At 40.4% G+C, this 23,665-nt stretch overlaps 1 protein-coding gene across 1 annotated transcript in view; it reads left to right on the top strand.

The window, feature by feature from the left end:
* Nucleotides 1-17,216, top strand: part of LOC138267192 (extracellular calcium-sensing receptor-like) — a 38,657-nt gene extending 21,441 nt beyond the window's left edge. Inside the window, exons 4-7 of the mRNA XM_069216043.1 lie at nucleotides 4,522-4,749; nucleotides 7,707-7,830; nucleotides 13,739-14,632; nucleotides 16,969-17,216. Coding sequence (XP_069072144.1) covers nucleotides 4,522-4,749; nucleotides 7,707-7,830; nucleotides 13,739-14,632; nucleotides 16,969-17,216 — 1,494 coding nt within the window. The remainder of the gene's footprint in view (nucleotides 1-4,521; nucleotides 4,750-7,706; nucleotides 7,831-13,738; nucleotides 14,633-16,968) is intronic.
* Nucleotides 17,217-23,665: the final 6,449 nt, after the last annotated feature.

Genomic DNA, 23,665 nt, shown 5'->3' with positions numbered 1-23,665 from the left:
GAAGAGAATTTATCATATTCTAACATTATGTCTGCAGCATGTTTTTCAACTGCAAAGCACTCTCATACAAAAGATCGTGCAGGAGTTTTAGAGCCAAGGCAGACCCTTGGCACAGCTCTTCCTGTTAATTTGCTGGCTCACTTTCATTTACTAGGGCCTCTTCTCTAGAGTGCCGCTCCACCCATCAGACACAACGACTCGCACCCATACAAACAAAAGAGCAGGTGCACGCGCTCAGTCACATACACGCACGCTCACAGTCATGCTTATCAGCGCCATTCACGAGTGCAGGACATTGCTCTGTTAAACACTTCAAAACACAGATCAGTGTTCACCATGGCTTCGCGCTCCATACCGCAGTCGGAGAGAAGAAGGCCTGTCTCGCAACTGAATAATTGCAGCGCACCATTATCAATGGAATAATTGTGACGTACCATCATACGGCCAGTCCCATCATTTCAGCCATCTTGTTGAAAATGCTCTGTGAACCCTCCACTAAAGGATGAAAAAAAATGAGTTCCCATGTGGCGAGACACAAAACACTCCCCAACAGCATCCCCAATCCATAGAATAATCTATACACATGTGCACCACAGCAATTGCAGATGTGCAGAAGTGGCAGTGACCTCACCCAATCCCCTGGCTGATCCAACCAGTTTTGAATAAACAATCATGGAAGTCTGCAACCACTGCCATCCCTTCCTACTTTGTATCTGGCGGCCCGCCATGGCCCCAACTCTCTGTGCTCTCAAGTGATCTATGTGAATACGCCCTGAGGGCTAATGGAATAGTGCCAGATGAGAGGCAAAATGAATAGCACTTAAAGCTAGACCATACCAGGCACCTGATGTAACTTCCTAGCTTATATATCGAGGGCGAGTGGATCACATGCACATGCCTGTGCATTTACACTACCACCAAGACAACAATCAGGAGCCTATCTAAGGAGCAGTCAGCCTGTTTTGAGCAGCTTGTTTATTCTCGCTTCTCCTCTCCTCCCATGAATAGTGAGGCCATGCCCATCATGCTCACATACACCATCTGTCTTTGGACATTTGTGGGTTGGTACATATGAAAAAGTTGTTAAGCTCCAAGGGAATAGTACTCTTGTGGGCGTTCACCAATAAACTGCAAGTATATTTACACTTAAGTAACACACATTTACAGTTTGCAAAGACCTGATTATAAGTAATCTAGTGTTTGGGCTGATAAATGGCACCCTAATATGAGTGTTTGCCCATTAATGAGGAATAATAAACAGATTTTTAACACACCAAAAATCAGCACGTCCTGGTAAATAGTGGGTACTCTTTCCCTGATAAACTTAGGCAGGTTTGGCCTGCTCCAATGTATCCAGGGCAAACTGCAGGAGTGTGGTGTCAGCCACCAAACACATAATTCTGTTCTGCACAATAATAGTAGTTACTGCATATACCAGAATTATCAGGCATTCTCCACCATTCTTGCCAAATCTGACCTGCCAAAATTTATTAGGCGAAAACTGCTGGATTTCGGTGCTACACACAGAACTAACTGTAACATGTGAGGTAAAATAGGTTTTTGTCAATATTGCAATTAACAGAACTACTCTGAGGGAGTATGGATTTTGAATTTTATCTAGTGCATTAAATATCAGCCCAAATAATTTGAGGCCAAAATCAGATGGGATTCTCAAGGAAAACTATTTCGCTCTCATTGCAGAATTCCATTATCTGCTCGAAATGAAAATCACATTCCCAATATTGATTTGATGAAATTATTTTCACCTTAACAATCTTTTCACTTTTATATAGGTTTAATTTTTTTTAAGTATCAAAAGTTATTTTGGGATTTTTCCTATGAGCATTTAGCTCTTACTAAACGTTATATGTTTTATTTTCCATTGAGAATGAATTCAGCAGGGAATTTACATTTTGCCCATTTTTATAAGGTTTTCCTCACTTCATGCTACTGAGTGTCCCTAAACGAAAGCAGATATTGTACTGAAAACAAGAATTTCGATTGTTCAAATCACTGCCCTTCTAACCCTCCCCCTTTGTTCTTATGGGGTAAACAGTACTTAGGAGTTATTATATTGTTTATTACCAATAAATAACTCCTTCGAATAAAAAGAGCTAAAATTATTCCTTAAAACTTCAGAAACACTTTGTTAACTGTTTCAGACACAGCCCATTTTAAACAAAATCTTTGGACATGTATAGCTTTTAAAAACATTCTACTTGTTTGTGAAAATGTTGTACAATTGTCATTAGCAATTCTGTTTTTGTAACGAAAAATTACAATTTGAAAACTACCTGGATGGTGTATAAAGACTACTTATTGAAATTAAACAAAGTCAATCACAAGGATGTTACAAGTCAATTAAAGAACATTTACATTATTTCAGTTTTTTATATTGCTCCTACATAATGTTCGTCATCTGTGAAACAAGACACTGGATAAACAACTATGCATATGAATAGTGGCTTTAGAAGTAAGAAATGTGTTCTTTGGACTAAAACTCACACCGACAGACCATGCACGCAACTGGGGAATCATCCTCAAAAGCCAACTGACCATAAAATGACTAGTCAACTCAGTCACCTCCTTCTGCTCCCACATCCATTGCATTCTCCAAAAAAACTTCAGATGGATTCTAATCAACACCAGAAACACCATCATGCAGGCCCTCATTACCAGTCACCTCGACTTTGGTAATGCCCTCTATGCTGGAATTTCCAACCAGAACCTTAGAAAACTCCAGACCATAAAGAACACTGGAGCCAGACTCATCCTGGATATCCCCAGACAGACCCACATTGCCCCCCACCTTAGAAACCTTCATCTGCTCCCTATCCGGAGCAGATGCCAGTTCAAGAGCTTCATGCACGCATACAAGGCTCTACACAAGCAGGGACCATTCTACTCCAACCATCGACTGAGCTTCCACAGGTCTGCAAGACACCTGTGATCGTCTCACTCACCCTCGCACACACACAGTGCATCCACCGCAGCGGGCTGCTCCTTCTCCTACATCGCTGCCAAGTCTTGGAACGACCTTCCCCTTCATCTCCTAACGGCACCCTCCCTGGCAGACTTCCAAAAGAAGCTAAAGACCTGGCTTTTGATGGAGACATGGCACCCTCAACGCCTGGATACCACTAGGGGTGACAGAGCTGCACTATATAAATGCTGAGCGATTGATTCATTTTGCAGAAAGTGATTTGCATGTCTAGATGAAGAACTTTCACAAAACTGAATGGATGGCTTTTCACCATGTTGCTTGTTGCATTACACTTCCCAATCTATTTCGTTCTGCAGAAATAAACTCCTAGGAAGCCTGGCGTGTTACTTCTGCGGAAAAAAAATACAATTGCCTTTATGCATAGGGAGTTTTATCCCTGTAACTCAGTTTCATTGTCACTTTTCGCTGCCCCTGATCTACTAAGTGAAGTATGAAAGACCTTTCAAGAGGCCTACCAAAACATGAGAGGTACAGATTTTCACAAGTGAAGAGAGGAAACACTAGATGTTAGGAAATGTGCTATTATGAGTTTCAGAAAATCTTTGTCTTCCTTTAATGGGGAAACAAAGCTTTTGGCAAAAATAATTTGGTTTCATCCTTGGGTATACTGCACATTATGCCCACAGATTCTACAGAGACAGATACCACAATAATCTGAATTATTTACCAGCATCTAAATAAGTTCAAACATAGTGTAAAAACATTTTCTCTCTTCTCTGTTTCTCAGAGTCGGGAAAGGAGTGATCTTCATACAGCAAAACAGTTGATAAAGTTTGATTTAAAAAAAAAAAGAACGCACATTCCTGCACACAATGTTTTTTAAATATTTCTATAACATTAACAATTTATTATACTTTGAGAACTTTTATGAGGTCGTGTCAGAGTAAACCACCCTCCTTCAGAATATCTTCAATGTCCAGAAATGGCAAACAAGTGGAAGGCTTGAGTACGGGCTGTTGTCAGAAAGTGCACAGTGCTGGACCTTTAAATGACTGATTCTTAACTCTAATATTGTTTTGTTGCTGCTATTCATGTAACAATTTTCTCTGAGTCCTGTTCACATAAAATTGTATACTTAATATGAATTTGTTTGTTATCACTTAGGGGAAGCTCATGCACAGCCCGTATCTTGACTAAAGATTCTTACCCCCATTGTTCAACAATCTGGTGTATTTTAAGTACTACGTTTCAAGTTAAAGTAATTTTTAACATTTGAATAAGCAGTGGCATTTAAACACCCACTTTTGCAATGTAGAATTGTTATTTAAAGCACTAAAATGCAGCCTGCTGATATGCAGACGCGTTGACAAACAAAAATGATCATTCCCATGTCCCGCCCCCCCCCAACCCCTCCCCCCCACCCCCAAAACTGTAAGGTCAGCTGTACAGAGTGCAAGGGCCAGCTCCCAGAAGAATACTATTCCAGACAGATTGGTGGCAGAAGTATTTTATCATTCATTAGAAAACAAAAAAAGGTCTTCAACTACTTTTTGTGTCTCTCTGCTCTCCTTCAACAGACATTGCATTACCTCAAGAGTGTTACCTTTAGGAACAAACTTGGGGAGGAGATGTTCTTTGACAGAAATGGAGACCCTCGTGCTGTGTACGACATTGTCAACTGGCAAAGCAGCCAGGAAGGCACCATCCAGTTTGTGAAGGTTGGCAGTTTTAATAACAGGGCACCTAAGGGTCAAGAAATGTTCGTCAACTTAAGCACCATAAAATGGAACTTGCAAGGAAATGAGGTACTGTCCCTGGAATATACACAACCTTTTTAATCCAGGAAGGTAGTTATGTTTTGAAGTGTTGGTTGTTTGATGAAAGTTTAAAATTGATATTGAAGAAATAGAAAAAGAAGTAAGATTGTGGCTTAAAATATGAAAATGTAATTTTAAGGAGACTTTGTTAAATGACAGGATTGATTAATGAAAACATACAAGTTCTTCTTATGCACCATTTGCCCTGAAAATATGAACCCATAAAAACATAGCCCATAAAAACATTGCCACGCCAGGGGGAACAAATAAATAGCCAGTTATACCTACTCAGAACTATTCAATAACATTGTTTAAAGAAAAATGACTTTAATGATTTCATCTCTCTCGTTTGATTTTGATTTGGTTGGGGCCAAAACAATATGAGCATTACATATTGAGGCCAGAGTACCATAAAACACTGTCCAAATCCTTTAGGGGTTAGGATATGTCTTATATATTCGGTACCTGCAGCGACGTCTGCCTTTTAGCTTAACCAACAATTTAATAAAATGGGAGAAATCGGCCACTTACTTTATTTACGCTGAAAAATAGCCCAACCTACAGAGGCTAATAAATTTTAAAAAAGAAGTGTGTGCCTTGTTTACTATATTTTTCTGGGAATAATTGTGTAATGTCATTGGGTTCTAAGTTGTGGATGCATGCTACTTAACTATTGACTGCTAAAATGGGATAATGTTGTTTAAAGAAGCCCAGTCGTGCAATGTTTTAAACAAATTCTTAGAAAAGACATTACCCCAGGAAATTGCTAACGTTATCAACCTGTGATTAGTGTGATTTAACTATCAGACTTTCTTGAAAAAGAGTACTAACCAAGCTGCCACACTCAGCCCCCAGCTCTGTTTGCTTTACCACGATGGTTTGGAGCAAAGCTCCTTCCAGTTTTTAAGGTTAGGTTTTCAAGTTTATTAAAATTGACTGAAGGCAAGGTCCAGGATTTTTTTGGATTAACATTTTAATGGTAAACATATTGGGCAACTAATCCAACAAATCATACAATGTAGTTTCAAGCAACCCATTAAATTTGAGTAAATTAAGACCTATAAAAAGGTCCCTGTTTTAACTAATGTAGTTCGACGTAATCATTATTTTTCACACATGAACTGAATAAAATAGTGTTTCTAAGAGTATACACTTAAACTGACTTATTGCTTATAGGCTTACATGTTGACTCATTGCCAACTGGCCTTGAAGATCTATCCAAGTTATTTTGCACTTTAAACTTGAGGCTCTCTGCAAGATAAAAAAAAGTACATTTAGATTAATCCTATCCTTCAAACTCAGGGTTATTTTGCTAGATGGGTGCAGTGTCATACAATCGGTAAAAAATGTAAATTTAAAACACGGTAACACATATTAAAGCACCAAATTAAATGTATATCCTAACCACCATGTGTCATCTATCAGCTTCTTTGTGACAGGGATTAGCAGAAAAAAATACAAGGATGAAAATAGCATTTTGTATCCTCTTTCTGGGTTTTAAACACTTAGGCCCTCATTACAACTTTGACGGGCGGCGGAGGCCGCCCGCCAAAGTTGCGCCGCAGGAATACCGCACCGCGGTCTGAAGACCGCGGCCGGCATTCCAAGTTTTCCCCTGGGCTGGCGGGCGGCCGCCGAAAGGCCGCCCGCCAGCCCAGGGGAAAACGACCTTCCCACCATGAAGCCGGCTCGTAATCGAGCCGGCGGAGTGGGAAGGTGCGACGGGTGCTACTGCACCCGTCGCTTATTTCACTGTCTGCTATGCAGACAGTGAAATACAAGCGGGGCCCTCTTACGGGGGCCCCTGCAGTGCCCATGCCATTGGCATGGGCACTGCAGGGGCCCCCAGGGGCCCCGCGACTCCCCCTCCCGCCATCCGGTTCCCGGCGGGAGAACCGCCAGGAACTGGATGGCGGGAGGGGGAGTCGGAATCCCAAAGCCGGCGCAGCAAGCTGCGCCGGCTTGGAGGATTCCTTGGGGGCAGCGGGAAACCGGCGGGAGACCGCCGGTTTCCCTTCTCTGACCGCGGCTAAGCCGCCGCGGTCAGAATGCCCCGCGGGGCACCGCCGGCCTGTCGGCGGTGCCACCGCGTCCCGCGGCCCTGGCGGTTACAAACCGCCAGGGTCGTAATGAGGGCCTTAGGGCCTTATTACGACATTGGCGATCCAACTGCCACATTGCGAGGTTGGCGGGCAGACATGCCAACCTACCGCCATCCCCACCAGGATTTTCGATCCCGACGGACTGAAGGCGGGTGCAGGTTGTATTCAGCCAGAGTGGTGCTGAAGTCAGCGCTGCCCTGCTGATTACAACATTGTTCTCTGGCAGCCTTTTCAAGGCAGTACCACCGTGTAACCTTTCTCCTAAAGTTACATATTGCCAAAAGATATTCAATATTCAGAGACATTCCAGGTCATCTGGGACTTGCTAAGGACTTTTTGGGATCCCAGCAATGAGCTGTTTTGTACTTGTATATATAAATATTGCCTGTATCATTACAGGCACATTTTTAGAAAATAATCCTAAACACTGAAAAATGAGTATGTATCATCTGTGCATTTCCAAATAGATATTAGGGGTATTTTTATGAATGATAAATCTGTCAGTCACACAATATTGTCATGCTAAAATATTAGTGGGAAAAAAATAAATGCACTTCAAACTGTTGTTCCTGTGTATTCCACTCAAATGGCACATTTACCATCAAGATTTGCCGTGAATGGAGTGTAATTACATGAAGTGGCATAAAGGTATAATATTAGGGGTTTAACGTAACAAGTATAATGCGAAATTCCCAAAATTGTGAATTGCACCTGCATAATTTACATTTTGCCCAGGCCAAGTAAGTATGTTCTAATATATTCCTATTTTCCTATCCTAACTGGTGTATTGTTCTTGTTCTTCTAATACGATTACGTTTTTTAAAATTCTTTTATCTTTCTCAGATTCCCCTCTCTGTGTGCAGCGAGAGCTGTGACGCTGGGTATAGGAAAGCTGCTCGCAAGGGACAGCCCCCATGCTGCTTCGACTGCATCCAATGCTCCGAAGGGGAAATTTCCAATGAGAAAGGTATGAGATTCTGAATAGTATAATAATAAAAACATTGCTGTTATTATTTTATTATTGCTGTAATTATAATTGCTATTACTTCTACCACTGTTCATGTTACTAGTACTACTCCTACTGCTACTACTAAAATAACAATAATAATGCTAATAATAATAATAGTAATAATAATAATAATAATATTAATAATAAATATAATAACACTAATAGTAATAATAATGGTATTGCTAATAATGATGTAAATGATGATGATGATAATAATAATAATCTATGAAAATAATTGGATAGGCAAAACATGTGACCACACTTGTTTATATTTCATGTGAACCTAAGATAATTTTGTGCTTCAAACATGCAATGTTTGTTGTTTGCCACAAAACAATGTCGTCCAATGCAGCAATCATGTGATGGAATCTGGGAAGGTACAACCTAAAACAAACATGTTCCCTCAGTAGTTATTTAAGATATCTGTCAAAACTGTGTTTTCAAATACAAAATGCAATTCAATAAGTTTCTTCTGTCAGATCATTGTGTTTGTGGAGAAATAGGTTTGAAGGACTTTGAAAATGCATCTGTTTAAATTAGTCTTTTAACTGGATCAATTACTCATGAGCCAAAAGACAGAGAACATCTCATACATTAACAAAGGTACAGTGGTTTTGTTATTTGACGAGGCGGTGGCAAATCAAGTACAAAGTTGGAAAAGTGATAGTGAATTATATAAAAATAGCCTTCATTTTGAACAAGAGAAAAATAATTCAGCATTTGGCTTTTATTAATTTTTGTAGGCATAAACATACATGTACATAAAGAGGAACACAAATGCCTATAGCCAATATGTAAGTACAACAGCTATTGATCCGTCCTTGACTAAATCTATTCTTCAGGGTGTTTAGCATATTTGAATGTCTAATTTAGAGTTTGGCAGATGGGATATTCCATCACAAAACCGACAGGCGCATCATATTCTAGGGCACTTCTAATACGGTGGATGGGATAGCCAACACCTTTGGGACAGGGTTATCCCAGCCTCCAAACTCCAAATAAAGTCCTAAGTGGTATAATGTCACCCTTCATGTCTCATGAAAATGGGATGGGCAGGGGCTTCATGATAGAACATCACCACTGGAGTTAAATATTCAAAATAAAGCCCGAACAATCAGAAGAATTGCTAAATTCATAGGAATGAACCAAAGCAAGTGCAGTCAGTGCCATACTCTGGGTACATGAACGGAATTCACAAGTGAGGAGCCATGTGTGCCATCTAGTACGTTTATGTCCAAAACACACCTTTATTTACACTTTTCAGGAATTCACAATGGGATCTTGCCAAGTATTTTTTCTGTTATAAGTACAGAGAAACCCACATTACCAAATCCCACTCTAAGGGTGAGAAATGGGTGTTCCAATGTGTCTTTGTTTACTTTTTAAATGCCCCAAAAAAAGCTGTGCTTTTGAACAGGAGGCTTTATTGCACCTGAGAACAAACCCACATCATGCACAGCAGGAATGGGCACCGGGGCAGAGCGGTTTTCATCTGATATGCTAAATGCCACTAGGTAAGTACGTCTTGTGAAGCTTTCCTGTTGTACCACCTAGAATTCTGGTGAGCAAAAATAAATGTAAAAGTAAGTTCGGGTAAACCTCAACCTGTAAATATACTTTTTTATAGGAATGGGGTTATATTTTAAATTTGAAGTTCAAGATTTTTGCTTTTTAAACAATAAAATTTGATCACTAAAACCAGATTCCCAAAAACAATTTGCAAACTTAAAACAAGATTACTTTCCTTCTAGGTCCACACACCTAGTATTATTGTTTTCAGAGATAATTGTAGCATATTCTGTACTCCAATTTTTGGCCTGCACATTTTCCTCTGATGATAAAATACTGTTGATGTCACCAGCAAACACAAACACTCATAACCTGGTTGAGTTGTATCTTAAGAAATCCCATTTTCTAGGAAACAAAACATTAGCACCCTAGAGTTATGTTCTGTCTTAAAACTGACTATCTACCCTTTTCAAATCTGCAGAACTCCAAATGCATCTTTTTACATGGCAAAAAGAGAATCAACATTTTCTAACAATGACCCTATGGGAATTATCACAACTTGTGGTGTAGTGAATTATAACATATGAGTCCAACCTCTGCAGTTCTCTGAACAGCAAAAACAAGCTATTATTCTGGACGAAGTTATTTTTTTCAGATTTGCAAAGTATAATATAAGAGAGGATAAAATTAGTTAATAGCAGAAATCAAAATCTCCTATTATAAAATGAAATGATTTCACATAATATCCTTCACTGTATAGCATTAACACTAATATTTAAGGTATTAATTGATTTTTATTAAAGAATATTTAACCTGCATTGAATTATTGTGCCATCATTCTTAGCATACTTTTAAAGTTATTTTTCAAAGACTGGACAAGTGATAGCTCCACATCATTTATTTAAAGAAACACCGCAAGAGTTAAATGAACAAAACTGTTAGAGATTCAATCATGCTTGATGTGAATTTCATAGAATTTTAGGATTATTTGAAAATGTATAATTTATTGCAAATTATTTTACTCATTAAGTCTCAGTCGCCATATCTCTCAATAGTAACTATACCTAGCATACTAGCCATTCTCTAAACAAGGTAAATGTATGTACATTGGGTATTATTACTTTCAGATCAATTATTAACTTCATGTATAAAATGTGATGTATAGACTTCAAACAGAATTTTTAAAATGCTTAAGCTTCTGGGCATAAAAACTAATCTTTGAGGATACAGATTATCTGTGCCATGATTTATTCTATCAATACTGGTTCCCATCATTTACAATACAATATGGATACAATATGGATATGGATAAAATAGTTTTATTTGGAGAGTATAAGAGAGTACACTCTCTATTTTGTAGTGACTGACACAACATGTATCTGCTAATACAGCTATGATTCCCACCAAATTTTAAATAATGTCTTATGTTATTGGTCTACTGAAGAATCACATAAAGAAGCCCAAAACAAAAACACTTTCAAAATAAAGTAAGGTTGCAGATAGTACATGTTAATGGTTCGAAAGTCTAAAGGTCAGGCTAACTAGTGTTACCAGTAGCCCAAATTCCCATCTATTTCTTTACACCATTCGCATCAATCTGTTTCAGATCGGTTCTAAATCATCTCTATTTTGAAACTGTTGGCTGAGTATTGAAAAGCAGATCGAAATGAATCCAAAGTCTGTTAATGAATACTATCATAAATTAGTATTGGGATACATATGAAGATTATAAAATAAAGCTTGCCTATTCAATTATAATCAGTTTTGCAATTAGCATCGCACATCATGTTATCATTTTTTAATATGTGTCGATAACTGTTGCATACTGCTGTGGGGATTCACTTCGTTTTATATTTCCATCTGATGAAACAGCTTTATTCATAAAGGAGATCAAATGTATAGGAAATAGGTCAAACAATGTCCTCATTACTTTTCCAATTAGTGCAATTTCTTACATCATCCACTATCTATTCTATATCTGTAGGTATCATAAAGTGCATCTTCTTATGAGCTAGATTCCTTTCTTCCAATATAATAAAATATGGAATTAAAAAAAAATACTATAAAGTTTTTTTTTGTATATTCCCTGTACTCTAAAATAGGGAGGTGTCCACCCCAACTGTGGAGTCTACCTAAGGTAAAGTGCACAAAAAATAAAAACATTTATTTTACTAACAATTGTAAAAATTCTGCTATAATAAATTTTATTTTAAATGTTTTTTTATTTATTTCAAATATAAAATAAAGTTTCAAAATTCTACAGCCATATTAACTTAATTTTGAAGTGAATTTGTCATTTAAAGATATACAATGAAATAAAAATAAAATGAAGAATAAATAAAAAAAATCTCACCTAAAGTAAAAAATATTTTATTATGCATTACAAATTATTGAACATAGTGTATAGAGTTAAATAAGTGTATATGTATTCAATCAGTTAATAATTTTTATAAGTAATTATAAGTATTTAATTATATTTCAATAAAAGCTAATATGTTAATGTAAACATTTACAAAAGGCTGATACAATGAAAAAAAATAATAAATATCCTTTATTTTTATTTATTTTTAAACATTAAAGTATTTTATTTATACTTTCAACTATTCTAAATATTAAATGTACCATTATTTCCTACAGCAGTGATACTCAAAGTGCAGCCTGAGGGGACGCATGTTCCCCCCTTGACCTTTATACGTGGTCCATGGTCAACAACAGCACTTGCCTGCTGTTTACTTGAATCAACTCTAACAAAGGCAAGCATTTATTTAAAGGATAATTGACGTTAAAGAAAGGAAGAAACTAGGCTTTCCCGCACCACTTGACTTTAGGAACACCTACGTTTTTAAAAACATCTTGCAGAAGACGTTCAAAAATATGATAAATTCTCTTTAAAATAAATAAGGTTTATTTCATTAAAATGCTGAACCATTTCTCCTTCGTACGTCAGATTATATCAGTACATGGAGAAGTATTTTTTTTTTTACAAAAGTGATAGTGTTCAAATACTACTTTAGAAACATTCATTCTCTCCCCCTCCCACCCTGACAACAATGCCAATAGTGAACTAAGGGGCAGGTCAGTTGTTCTGTGCACTCTTTGGGTGGCCTCAGTTCCTATTATACATAAACAACATTATATTTCTTTTAATCAAACACAGGAGAAGGTTTTGTACAGCAAACATTCTGAAGTCATGTATTATGGGGTCCTCTTATATGTCATAATGAGGACAAATGAGGGAAGGTGAAATAAAACAATTGCCTAGGATCATACAATGTGGTAAAGTTGGGAAGTCAGGATTAATCCCAGGTTTTCTATTGTGCAATTCAGCCACTAGATGCACATGCTTCGAAACCCCTATACCCACTTTACCGCCAAACCTCCCTGGTGCCCTCCAACTAACTCAATCCCTCCACCCGACCGCCACCCTGCTGGCATCAATGCGGCAACGTTTTTTGCCTCCCAGGAAAATGTTTGTGAGTACATAAGTCCACGAGTTTTTCTTTGAGTCCCTACCTCCATTATTGTCAATGGGTGGGAGTTGCAGTCTCATTTGTCTGCCATGTGTGGTGCTGGACTTATTCCAGCTCTGAACCAAAGTAATTTACTATGTTATGGGCCTCTTTTTTGCTTTAGTTACTTTAGAAGTGCAGTTTGTGAATAGCATTGGGCTTCATTGTTTGTGGATGTAGGCATGTCCCTTCCTAAACCTGTTCTTACCCCTCTCTAAACCCCTCCTTACTTCTCCCTAAATCCCTCTCATAAGGTAGTAAGTAAGTTCCTTTTCCCAACCACTCTTCATGGCTAGTCTCACATTTAGTACCAAGTAGTAAACTTGCATGTGTGAGTTAGCCCCCATAGAAAAGACAGAAGATATGGAGGTGGATATTTACCCTCTCTAATATGCACTTTCTAATTTTTGTATACATCTATTCAGTCAAGCAAACACTTCTAAATTAGTAGGCTGGACTGGACACAGGAGAGCTACTTACAGGTAGCTGGCGAGCTACCAGTAGCTGACGAGCTACTACTTTGAAGAGCCTGAAGTAGATTATTTGCTCACAGTTCCATTGGTTCTGTTTTGCCAACTTCCTCAGATATACCTGGTGTGTCTTCAAAGTGCACTTTAGTAGCACTTAGACAACTCTGGAATCTGGTTGTATTTTCTGAAATGACAAATATATAATTTAGCCTGTGGCTAGTTAACGGAAGAAGAAAAAATGGAAAACTGTAATTTACTCAGAATCTCGACATGCTAAGTGACTTAACGTACCAGAACCATAAGCATTCGGGGAAGACATCATGAAGGATAATGTTTTTAAAATTGCACCATCTAATACATATATTGACTTTCTTTCAGATGCAAGAGAATGTCAGAAATGCCCTTCAGATCAGTGGTCCAATGACAAACGTGACACCTGTGTCCCTAAGCAAATAGAATTCCTCTCCTACCACACTCTTTTGGGTATTGTTTTGGTCTTGGTAGGAATCAATTGCTCACTGAAGACACTGTCCATTTTACTTATCTTTATTAAGTTTGCAGATACTCCTGTTGTTAAAGCGAACAACCGAGTGCTCACCTACATTCTCCTTGTTGCTCTGATGCTCAGTTTTCTCTGCTCCTTGTTCTTCATTGGGAAACCTCATAAAATTACCTGTGTGCTTCGCCAACCTGCCTTTGGTGTTATATTCGCTGTGTGCATCTCTTGTGTTTTGGCCAAAACTATCATGGTGGTCATTGCATTCAATGCCACAAAACCTGGAAGTAACTTGAGGAAGTGGTTGGGTCTTCGGGTCCCCATCTTTACAGTCTCTGGTTGCACACTTGGTCAATTCATTATCTGTGCCAGCTGGTTGCTTCTCTGCCCTCCTTTCCCAGACACCAACATGAAACTAAAGACTGGGACAATCGTTGTGCAGTGTAATGAATGTTCAGAGACTGCCTTCTGGTGCATGCTGAGCTACATGGGGATGCTGGCTGGAGGCAGCTTTATTCTGGCCTTCCTATCAAGAAATTTGCCTGACACTTTTAATGAGGCCAAATGGATCACCTTCAGCATGCTTGTCTTCCTTAGTGTATGGATGTCTTTCATTCCTGGATATCTGAGCACACAAGGGAAATACACAACTGCAATGGAGGTCTTTGCAATCATCTCCTCCAGTGAAGGGATACTTATCTGTATATTTATTCCCAAATGTTTTATTATATTGTTCAAGCCTGAAATGAATACAAGAGACCATCTGTTAAGGAAAGGTAACACAAAGACGAAAGAATAAATAACAAAAACATAGACGATTTATAAGACTGCACTTCAGCCCAAAGTTACTAGTTTTCACGAATGTATTCCCATTTGTTCAACTCAACATCAACCCATCTGGTGATTGTTCACCTTAGTTTCTAACCCTATAATGAAAAAAATATATTTAATGCTAGGTATCACTGGAGGTGTGGAATCTAAGGGTAAAGATGGAACTGGAGGCTATTGTATTAATTTTGACAATAATTAATTAACTGGCAACCCAATGTAAAGAAAATAAATATTATATGTTAATACTGAATGGATGAAAAAGACAAGTTGTAACATTTTGTTAGTTTGTTATATAGCTGAAACAAAAGAAAAAACATACATGGCTCTAGGTGACGTTTTATATGTTAAGAGGTGCAATCTGAAGATGAATGCTTCATGCAATCAACCTTTAGAGAAAATGAATTTGTTTTTCATGGCTTGAAGAGCTCTAAGAACATCTTTCTTCCACTGATGGCACGCCTCTAAATGCCAGTTAAGAAGATGGTTGAATTCAATACCCTTTATCTTGTATATAAGGTCCCATTCAAAAGATATCCAACTGGCACCCCCACACCCCCACTCAAAAAGACACCTGTGGTTGACCTTGAAGACCTATCTTTCTCCGGTATCCGAAAGATACTGTTTGAAAGAAGATCTATCTACTCATATTGTTCATCATACTCCAATAGAAAAATACTCAATATCGTTAGTTAAATAAAATCACATATATATTTCCATATAGCTCTGATGGAATACAAAATTGTGAAAAGTTCAATAATCTAGATAATAATCCTACACTTTTTTAAGACCAGTCCTCTATTTGACTGTTACGCTACATTTCTTTGTAAGTGGCAATAAGGTATATTGCAACAAGAATCTGCATAGACAATTTTGTATTTGTATAGTGCATGCCTTAAAAAACACATAGATTGTACCCATGTGTCCACACATCATTGTACATACTATTACAGGTGAGCACAGCTATGCACCCACGTTTTTACAATGTCTATCAGGAATGCTGGCTTCCCCAAAGCAGGTCACAAACTATACAAAATGATGAGCAAACTATTAAGACGGAATGCTATACTGCAGGAAGAACAAAGAGCTGTTTATCAGGGTGGCAGAGCTGATGTAAAGCAACTTAGCTCACGGTGATGTTGATCAGGGAAGCTTAAAAAATAAATTGCTTCTGAATGATGTTGGCAATGTGACTTGTTTTGGGTATGATGTATGAAAGTGTTTTTTGCTTTCCGTTGACCAGTGTTAAAAAGAATTCTTAACCTCCATGTGGTGAATTCAGCCAGAAAATGGACTTTCTGAATTGAATGACATCTATGAAGTCAAGATTTATAGATAGATAGATAGATAGATAGATAGATAGATAGATAGATAGATAGATAGATCATAAACAATTTCTATCATTACATAAAGTAGTAAAACTTCACAATGAAATATGGTAGAATATTATCTGATAGCTGATGGAGAATTTAAAAGAGTAATCTGAAGCAAAACAGAGGAAACCAGAAAGCATAATAAATCAGGAGAAAGTAATGTGTATTAAATGTAATATAAAATTTACTATGAGTTCTGCACATGATAATTAGGTTAAAATTACATTAAAAACAGAAACTACATTTATTTCCATTATGATTTTTTAAAATATGTTGCTATATTAAATTATCAATAGAATCCTTATTAAAATTAAATATTTAAGGTAGTTCAGAAATATTATGTGACACTACAATTACAAAGTTAGTTTGTTTATTCAACTAAAGTAGTGTGGGGAAGTCAGACCATACCTTTTTTGAACTTGTCATGTGAGTTGTACACATAACAGCTCGTCTGTCCAGTGCTTAGCACACATGCCATTCCATCAAGATACATATAATGTAAAAGAATATTTGCACCATGAACTGAGTTGTTGATCTCAATAAAATGAATCAAGTCCATTATTTAAAAATATTTCTACCAATACCATACAAAATAGTTAAGGTACCCAAAATAAGTAATAATGAAGTCCTGCTTTTGAAATACATTCATTCAACCTCAAACAGATTTAAAAATAAATTAATATCATTACAGTAAGGTAACATACGTGACAACATTTATCCTATAGTTTGAAAGACCATAATAAAGTACCTGTGACGGTTCGGACTGGGTCGGCCCGCACTGTGCCCCTGCTTGTGCCGGCGCTGCCCCTGATGACCCGGAAGCATCTCCATGTTCCACCAATCGCGAGGACCTACGTCACCGCTGGTGGGGAAATGGACCTTTAAAAACCCGAGCTTTCTGTTTTGACAAGATGGAGGCCAACGAGAGAAGGAGGATCGGGAGGAGAACGGCGACGGAGACAACGGAAAAGGAAGAGGACGAGAGAACAGCGGAGGAGGCGACCGAAGGATTCCCGTGTCTGCACGGAGCAGTCCACTCCCTTTGAGGACGGGAGGAGGGAGACGCAGAGAAAGCTGGTGGTCCCAATCGGGGACGAAGAGTGCGGACTCCGGGGAGCAGAATGCGACTACCTGCCACGCTCCAGGAGGAGCGTGGTAACGGCAGGTGCGTGGCAGTCTCCTGAACAGGGCTAGGGAGGTTGGGAGGGGAAGGAAAACACCAGGGTTGGAAAACCCATATGTAATAGGTACACGGGGAGGTGGAGGGCACGTATTAACACTGAGAAAGGCACAAAGGGAAGAGGGAGAAGAGAGAGAGAGGAAAACGGGACTAAAGGAAAAGAGGTAACCAGAATCGCAGAAAAGGAAAGGAAAAGGATAGCGAACCGGATAAGATAAACAAGCTATAAGCAATTCAAGTGGCAGCGCGCCAGAAACAAAAGGGGAACAAACCAGGTGAAAAGAGTAGACTAGTAACCAGAGAAGACACGCGAAGCGTACAAGAGAACAGGAAAAGAAGTATCGACAGACAGGGAGAGAAGCAGAGAAAGAGAGGAAAAAGTAAACCCAAAAGACCAGGAAGTGAAAAGCAGTGGAAAAAAGGGAAAGACAGAGACAGGTAGAAAACAGAGAAATAAAATATAAATCAAAATACCTACCGAGACTATTCTTCTTCTTCCCACATATGCTTCCCGAGAGACCAAAAAGGAAGAAAATAGAAGAGGAAAAAACCGTGAACCCCTGATTGGCATAGAGAGCTGGAGAGAGACTACAACCCAAGACGCATATCCATTACATTAGACTACTGTTTGCAACCAATAAAATCATATTCACCCTTCTATTCAACGCCTCTTGTGCACTTACTCTGGTGTCAGAAGTGGGATATTCGAAACAAGTCATAATGGAGGAGAAACACACAATGGCAGACGTCATTGCCCAGCTGGCGGAGGGACAGCGTCACCTGCAACTAATGTGGGAGCAGCAAATGAAGGAAGCTAGAGAAGAGAGAGAAGCCCTACAAACCGCCCTCAAGAGCCAGACCACAATAATGGTGAACAGTCAACTGGTACATGAAACCGCCCTGGGGAAACTCACAGACACCATTGCACACACGAAGGTGCATCCCAATGTGCCTAGCAGCGTGCTGCAAAGGTACAAGGAACACGAAGACCCGGATTCCTTTTTCACCAATTTTGAGAGAGTCGCAACCATGGCGAGCTGGCCGGAGGAGAAATGGGGATAATATATTGCCCCCCTACTGTCGGGGCACCTACAAGCTAACTATCAAGCTATCAACCCCAGTGGTACTCTCCCTATAAAGATATTTAAAAAACAATACTAGAACGGGTAGGACTAGACAGCGAAAGTTACCGTTCCAGATTCTGACAAACCAAATGGCAATCACAAGAGAATCCCCGAACACTGTACTATCGGGTGCAACATGCAGCAGGGCGATGGCTGCACCCAACCGAAAAAACCTGAGAAGAAATGTTTGATATCATCGTCCTAGAACAGTATTTGGATGCATTACCCAGTACCACCTGTAACTGGGTGAGACAACATCCGGGGCTGACCAATGAAACCGCTATTGATCTCGCTTGTGCATATCACAGAGGTCCTGATTTCAGGGCCAACCCTAGTAGATACCCAGCCCCTGCTCCTGTGCGCCCAACCGTGGGGAGAGGAACAACCCAAAGACCAATGTTGTTACAGGGGCAGGAGCGATCTCTAGGGAACAACCTCTCTCAAACCCCCTATCCCACCACAGGTCCTCAGTGTTACAACTGCTCAGAGTGGGGTCATGTAGCAAGATACTGTCCACATAAATCGGAGTAGCAAAAGGAAGAGTATTCTGGGCCGGTGGAGACAGACCTACCTACACTCTCCCTATCCTGCTCAATGGCCTGGAGAGGACAGCACTAATTGATTCTGGTTGTAGCCAGAGCGTAATACGTCATGAATTAGTAGAACACGGACAGGAAATACCCCAATCACAAGTGTTGATCGCTTGTGTCCATGGGGATCAAAAGTATTACCCGGTGGCGCGGATACACTTACAGTGGAGAGAAGGAAAAGAAACCCTCAAAGTGGGCATACTACCTCACCTGAAAGAGGACATTATCATTGGAACCGACTATAAGGACTTTCTCATTTTGTTAACCAAAGCAGGTCAGGAGCACACTCTTAAAACTTGGTGGAGGAAGTACCCTTCGGAGCAGGTGAGGGAATAAGTCGCAACCCAAAGGAACCCCTCAGTAGATAACAAAAAAGAGTACAGAGACAACAATATATGCAAGATCACCATACCGTACCCAGTGCTAGTCTGGCTGTAGCCAGCAAGGTGTATACCGCCTCAGGGGACTTTAGACAAAGTCAACGTGACGACCCCTCACTGAAAAACACGTGGCACCAAGCACTGAACCCCGAGGAGCATGTGGTAGTTCAAAAAGTCCTTATACAAAATCACCTCTTACACTAAATACCAAATACAGAAGAGGGGAGGCAAAAACAATTGATAGTTCCCAGAAGTCACAGACAACAGGTCTTGCATCTAGCTCATGGAGACAATGGGGAGGGGCATCTCGGAAGAGAAAAAACAGAGGAGGCAATACACCGGCGGTTCTATTCGCCTGGGGTTTTCGGGGACATACATAGGCACTGCTCTGACTGTTCAAAATGTAAATTATTTAATCCATCTCCACACCAACATGCTCCGCTCCAGCCCCTGCCACTCATAGAGACCCCTTTTTCACGAGTAGGCATGGATAGTATAGGTCCACTCACCCCGTCCAGTAGGCTATATGTTTTAGTATTGGTAGACTACGCCACCCGTTATCCAGAAGCTATTCCCCTCCCTAGTATGCATACTAAGGTGATCGCACAAGCAATGATCGATTTGTTTTCCAGAGTAGGGTTCCCTAAAGAAATCCTAACAGACCAGGGGACCCCTTTTATGTCTAGGCTCATGGCAGAAGTGAGTAAAACACTAGGGGTGAAACAGATCAGAACATCAGTATATCACCCCCAAACAGACGGCCTCGTGGAGAGGTATAATATAACCATTAAATCCTTACTCAGGAAGAGTATTTCCGACGGAGGTAGAGATTGGGAGAAGAAATTACCCCTTGTACTTTATGCTATTCGCACACACGTTCAGTCCTCTCTTGGGCACAGCCCCTTCAAATTATTGTTTGTCCGACCTCCTCGTACACTCCTCGAGATGCTGGCTGAACAATGGGAAGAGTCCGAAGACGAGACCAAAGATCTTTTGACTTACACTCAGGAGTTAAGGGATACCCTCCATACCGTGTGGGAAGAAGCCCACAACTCCCTACGAGAATCACAAGAGAAACAAAAACAATGGTATGATGCAAAAAGTGTGCTCCGTAGTCTGAATGTAGGGGACAAGGCCTTAATCCTCCTTCCCAGTTGTGAAACAAACTACTGGCCCACTGGCAAGGTCCCTACAAAGTGTTGGAACAAGTTAATCCCACTACATATAGGCTAGCTCTTCCCCACGGCCATGGTAGAGAACAGATATATCATATAAACGATATATCACTAATGTGACCACGGATGAAATCCCCCATCTGTCGTTCCCCACGCAGAATCTTACTGAGAACTCCTTTCCCCAAACAAATCCCACCCTCACCGACCCACATCATAGACAACTCATACAAGTAATCGAGAAATTCCATGACGTCTTTTCCAAACATCCTGGAGGAACACAGTTAGCAGAACATCCCATACGAACCAAAAATGAAGCTATTTCCCAACAACGCCCGTATTGTATCCCGTAAGTAAAAAAAAGGGTGATAGAGCAAGAGGTCCAATCAATGCTAGAGGCCGGTATTATAGAACCCTCCAATAGCCCCTGGTGCTCCCCAGTGGTCTTGGTACCAAAGCCGGATGGGAGTACTCGTTTTTGCATCGACTATAGACGTGTCAACGAGTTAACTTACTTTGATGCCTATCCCATGCCACGCATTGACGAGCTCCTTGAGAGATTAGGTCAAGCACCTTTTATGTCCACACTTGACCTTACAAAAATATATTGGCAGATCCCGTTGAGAAAAGAGGACAGAGAAAAAACTGCATTTGCAGCGCCGTCGGGTCTCTACCACTTTACAGTCCTTCCTTTTGGACTACATGGGGCCCCTGCCACGTTCCAACGACTGATGGACAGGGTTTTACGTCCCCATCAGCAGTACGCGGCTGCATATCTGGACGATATAGTCATCTATAGTATGACCTGGGAGGAACACCTAGAACAGTTGGGGTTGGTGTTACAAACATTACGGGAAGCCCATCTAATTGCAAACTCAGAAAAATGCAAGTTAGGATACACCAATATCAGATATCTTGGTTATATCTTAGGAGAAGGACTAGTCCGTCCACAGGTTGAAAAAGTGGACGCCATTAAACAGATACCCGTACCCCAAACAAAGAAAGATGTAAGAGCCTTCCTTGGTTTGGTAGGGTACTATAGGCGGTTTATTCCTCAGTTTTCCACCATAGCACCCCCCTCACCGAAATGCTCAAGAAATCCTGTCCCAATACCCTAAACTCCCTCTCTGAAGCCGCTTGACACAGTTTTAAACTCTTAAAAAGTACACTAACTAAGGATCCTGTGTTATGCTGTCTGGACTTCCATAAACCATTCATATTACAAACAGACGCCTCCAATGAGGGTCTTGGGGCGGTGTTATCCCAGACTCAGGATGATGAGTCGATACACCCACTGCTGTATATAAGTCGGAAGCTCCTTCCAAGAGAGATTCACTACCCCACCATTGAAAAAGAATGTTTTTGGCCAATAAGTGGATTGTGGAGTCATTGCGGTATTACCTCACTGGTCGCTTGTTCACCCTTATCACGGATCATGCTCCTCTCACCTGTCTTCCTCGCAACAAAGAATCGAATTTGCGTGTCCTGCTGTGGTTTCTCTCATTACAACCCTTCTCCTTTCAGGTCATGCACTCACCTGGCAGCCACATGCGGAATGCTGATTTCTTGTCCTGCTATCCGGCTCCTGAGCGTCATCATCTGCCGCTCTCTAGGGAGAGTGTATGTGACGGGCCGGACTGGGTCGGTCCGCACTGTGCCCCTGCTTGTGCCGGCGCTGCCCCTGATGACCCGGAAGCATCTCCACGTTCCACCAATCGCAAGGACCTACGTCACCGCTGGCGGGGAAATGGACCTTTAAAAACCCGAGCTTTGTGTTTTGACAAGATGGAGGCCAACGAGAGAAGGAGGATCGGGAGGAGAACGGCGACGGAGACAACAGAAAAGGAAGAGGACGAGAGAACAGCAGAGGAGGCGACCGGAGGATCCCGTGTCTGCACGGAGCAGTCCGCTCCCTTCGAGGACGGGAGGAGGGAGACGCTGAGAAAGCTGGTGGTCCCAATCCGGGACGAAGAGTGCGGACTCCGGGGAGCAGAACGCGACTACCTGCCACGCTCCAGGAGTAGCGTGGCAACGGCAGGTGCGTGGCAGTCTCCTGAACAGTGCTAGGGAGATCGGGAGGGGAAGGAAAACACCAGGGTTAGAAAACGCATATGTAATAGGTACACGGGAGATAGAGGGCACGTATTAACACTGAGAAAGGCAGAAAGGGAGGGGGGAGAAGAGAGAGAGGAAAACGGGACTAAAGGAAAAGAGGTAACCAGAATCGCAGAAAAGGAAAGGAAAAGGATAGCAAACCGGATAAGATAAACAAAGTATAAGCAATTCAAGTGGCAGCGCGCCAGAAACAAAAGGGGAACAAACCAGGTGAAAAGAGTAGACTAGTAACCAGAGAAGACACTGCGAAGCATACAAGAGAACAGGAAAAGAAGTATTGACAGAGAGGGAGAGAAGCAGAGAAAGAGAGGAAAAAGTAAACCCAAAAGACCAGGAAGTGAAAAGCAGTGGAAAAAAGGGAAAGACAGAGACAGGTAGAAAACAGAGAACTAAAATAGAAATCTAAATACTTACCGAGACTATTCTTCTTCTTCCCACATATGCTTCCCAAGAGACCAAAAAGGAAGAAAAGAGAAGAGGAACAAACCGTGAACCCCTGATTAGCATAGAGAGCTGGAGAGAGACTACAACCCAAGACGCATATCCATTACATTAGACTACTGTTTGCAACCAATAAAATCATATTCACCCTTCTATTCAACGCCTCTCGTGCACTTACTTGCGCCAGTCCTGCAACAGTACCCTTACTATCTGAAACTGTTTTTCATTTAACACAAGGGCATCCATTTTATTTAGTGTAAATGTTGGTATAATTAGCAGCTTTTGCTGGTCTTAATAATATATATCAAATATTGTGCCAGTAGTAGGCCAAGAAATCTGTGTATTAGATTCACAATGTAGTTTACTAAATCGTCACAAGGCATTATTTGCTTGAAACTCCCCTTAAGTTAAAACAGCTCTAGGAATAGATGGACACAGTGTCACAGTCACAGCTACGAAGGTACGATAAAACTATAATGAAAGTCATCTAAATATTAGTTTCAAGGTAAAGTTTCAACTTTCATATCACTTTTCAAATCAATCTTTGGCAGTGTATTTGAAATCAAAATAAAAACAAAATATCAATATTTTTCACAATTAAAGGTA

The sequence above is a fragment of the Pleurodeles waltl genome, chromosome 12 (genome assembly GCF_031143425.1).
Source record: "Pleurodeles waltl isolate 20211129_DDA chromosome 12, aPleWal1.hap1.20221129, whole genome shotgun sequence".
NCBI lineage: Eukaryota > Metazoa > Chordata > Amphibia > Caudata > Salamandridae > Pleurodeles > Pleurodeles waltl.
The sequence above is the reverse complement of the archived record's forward strand: the minus strand, read 5'-3'. Positions and strand labels throughout refer to the sequence as shown.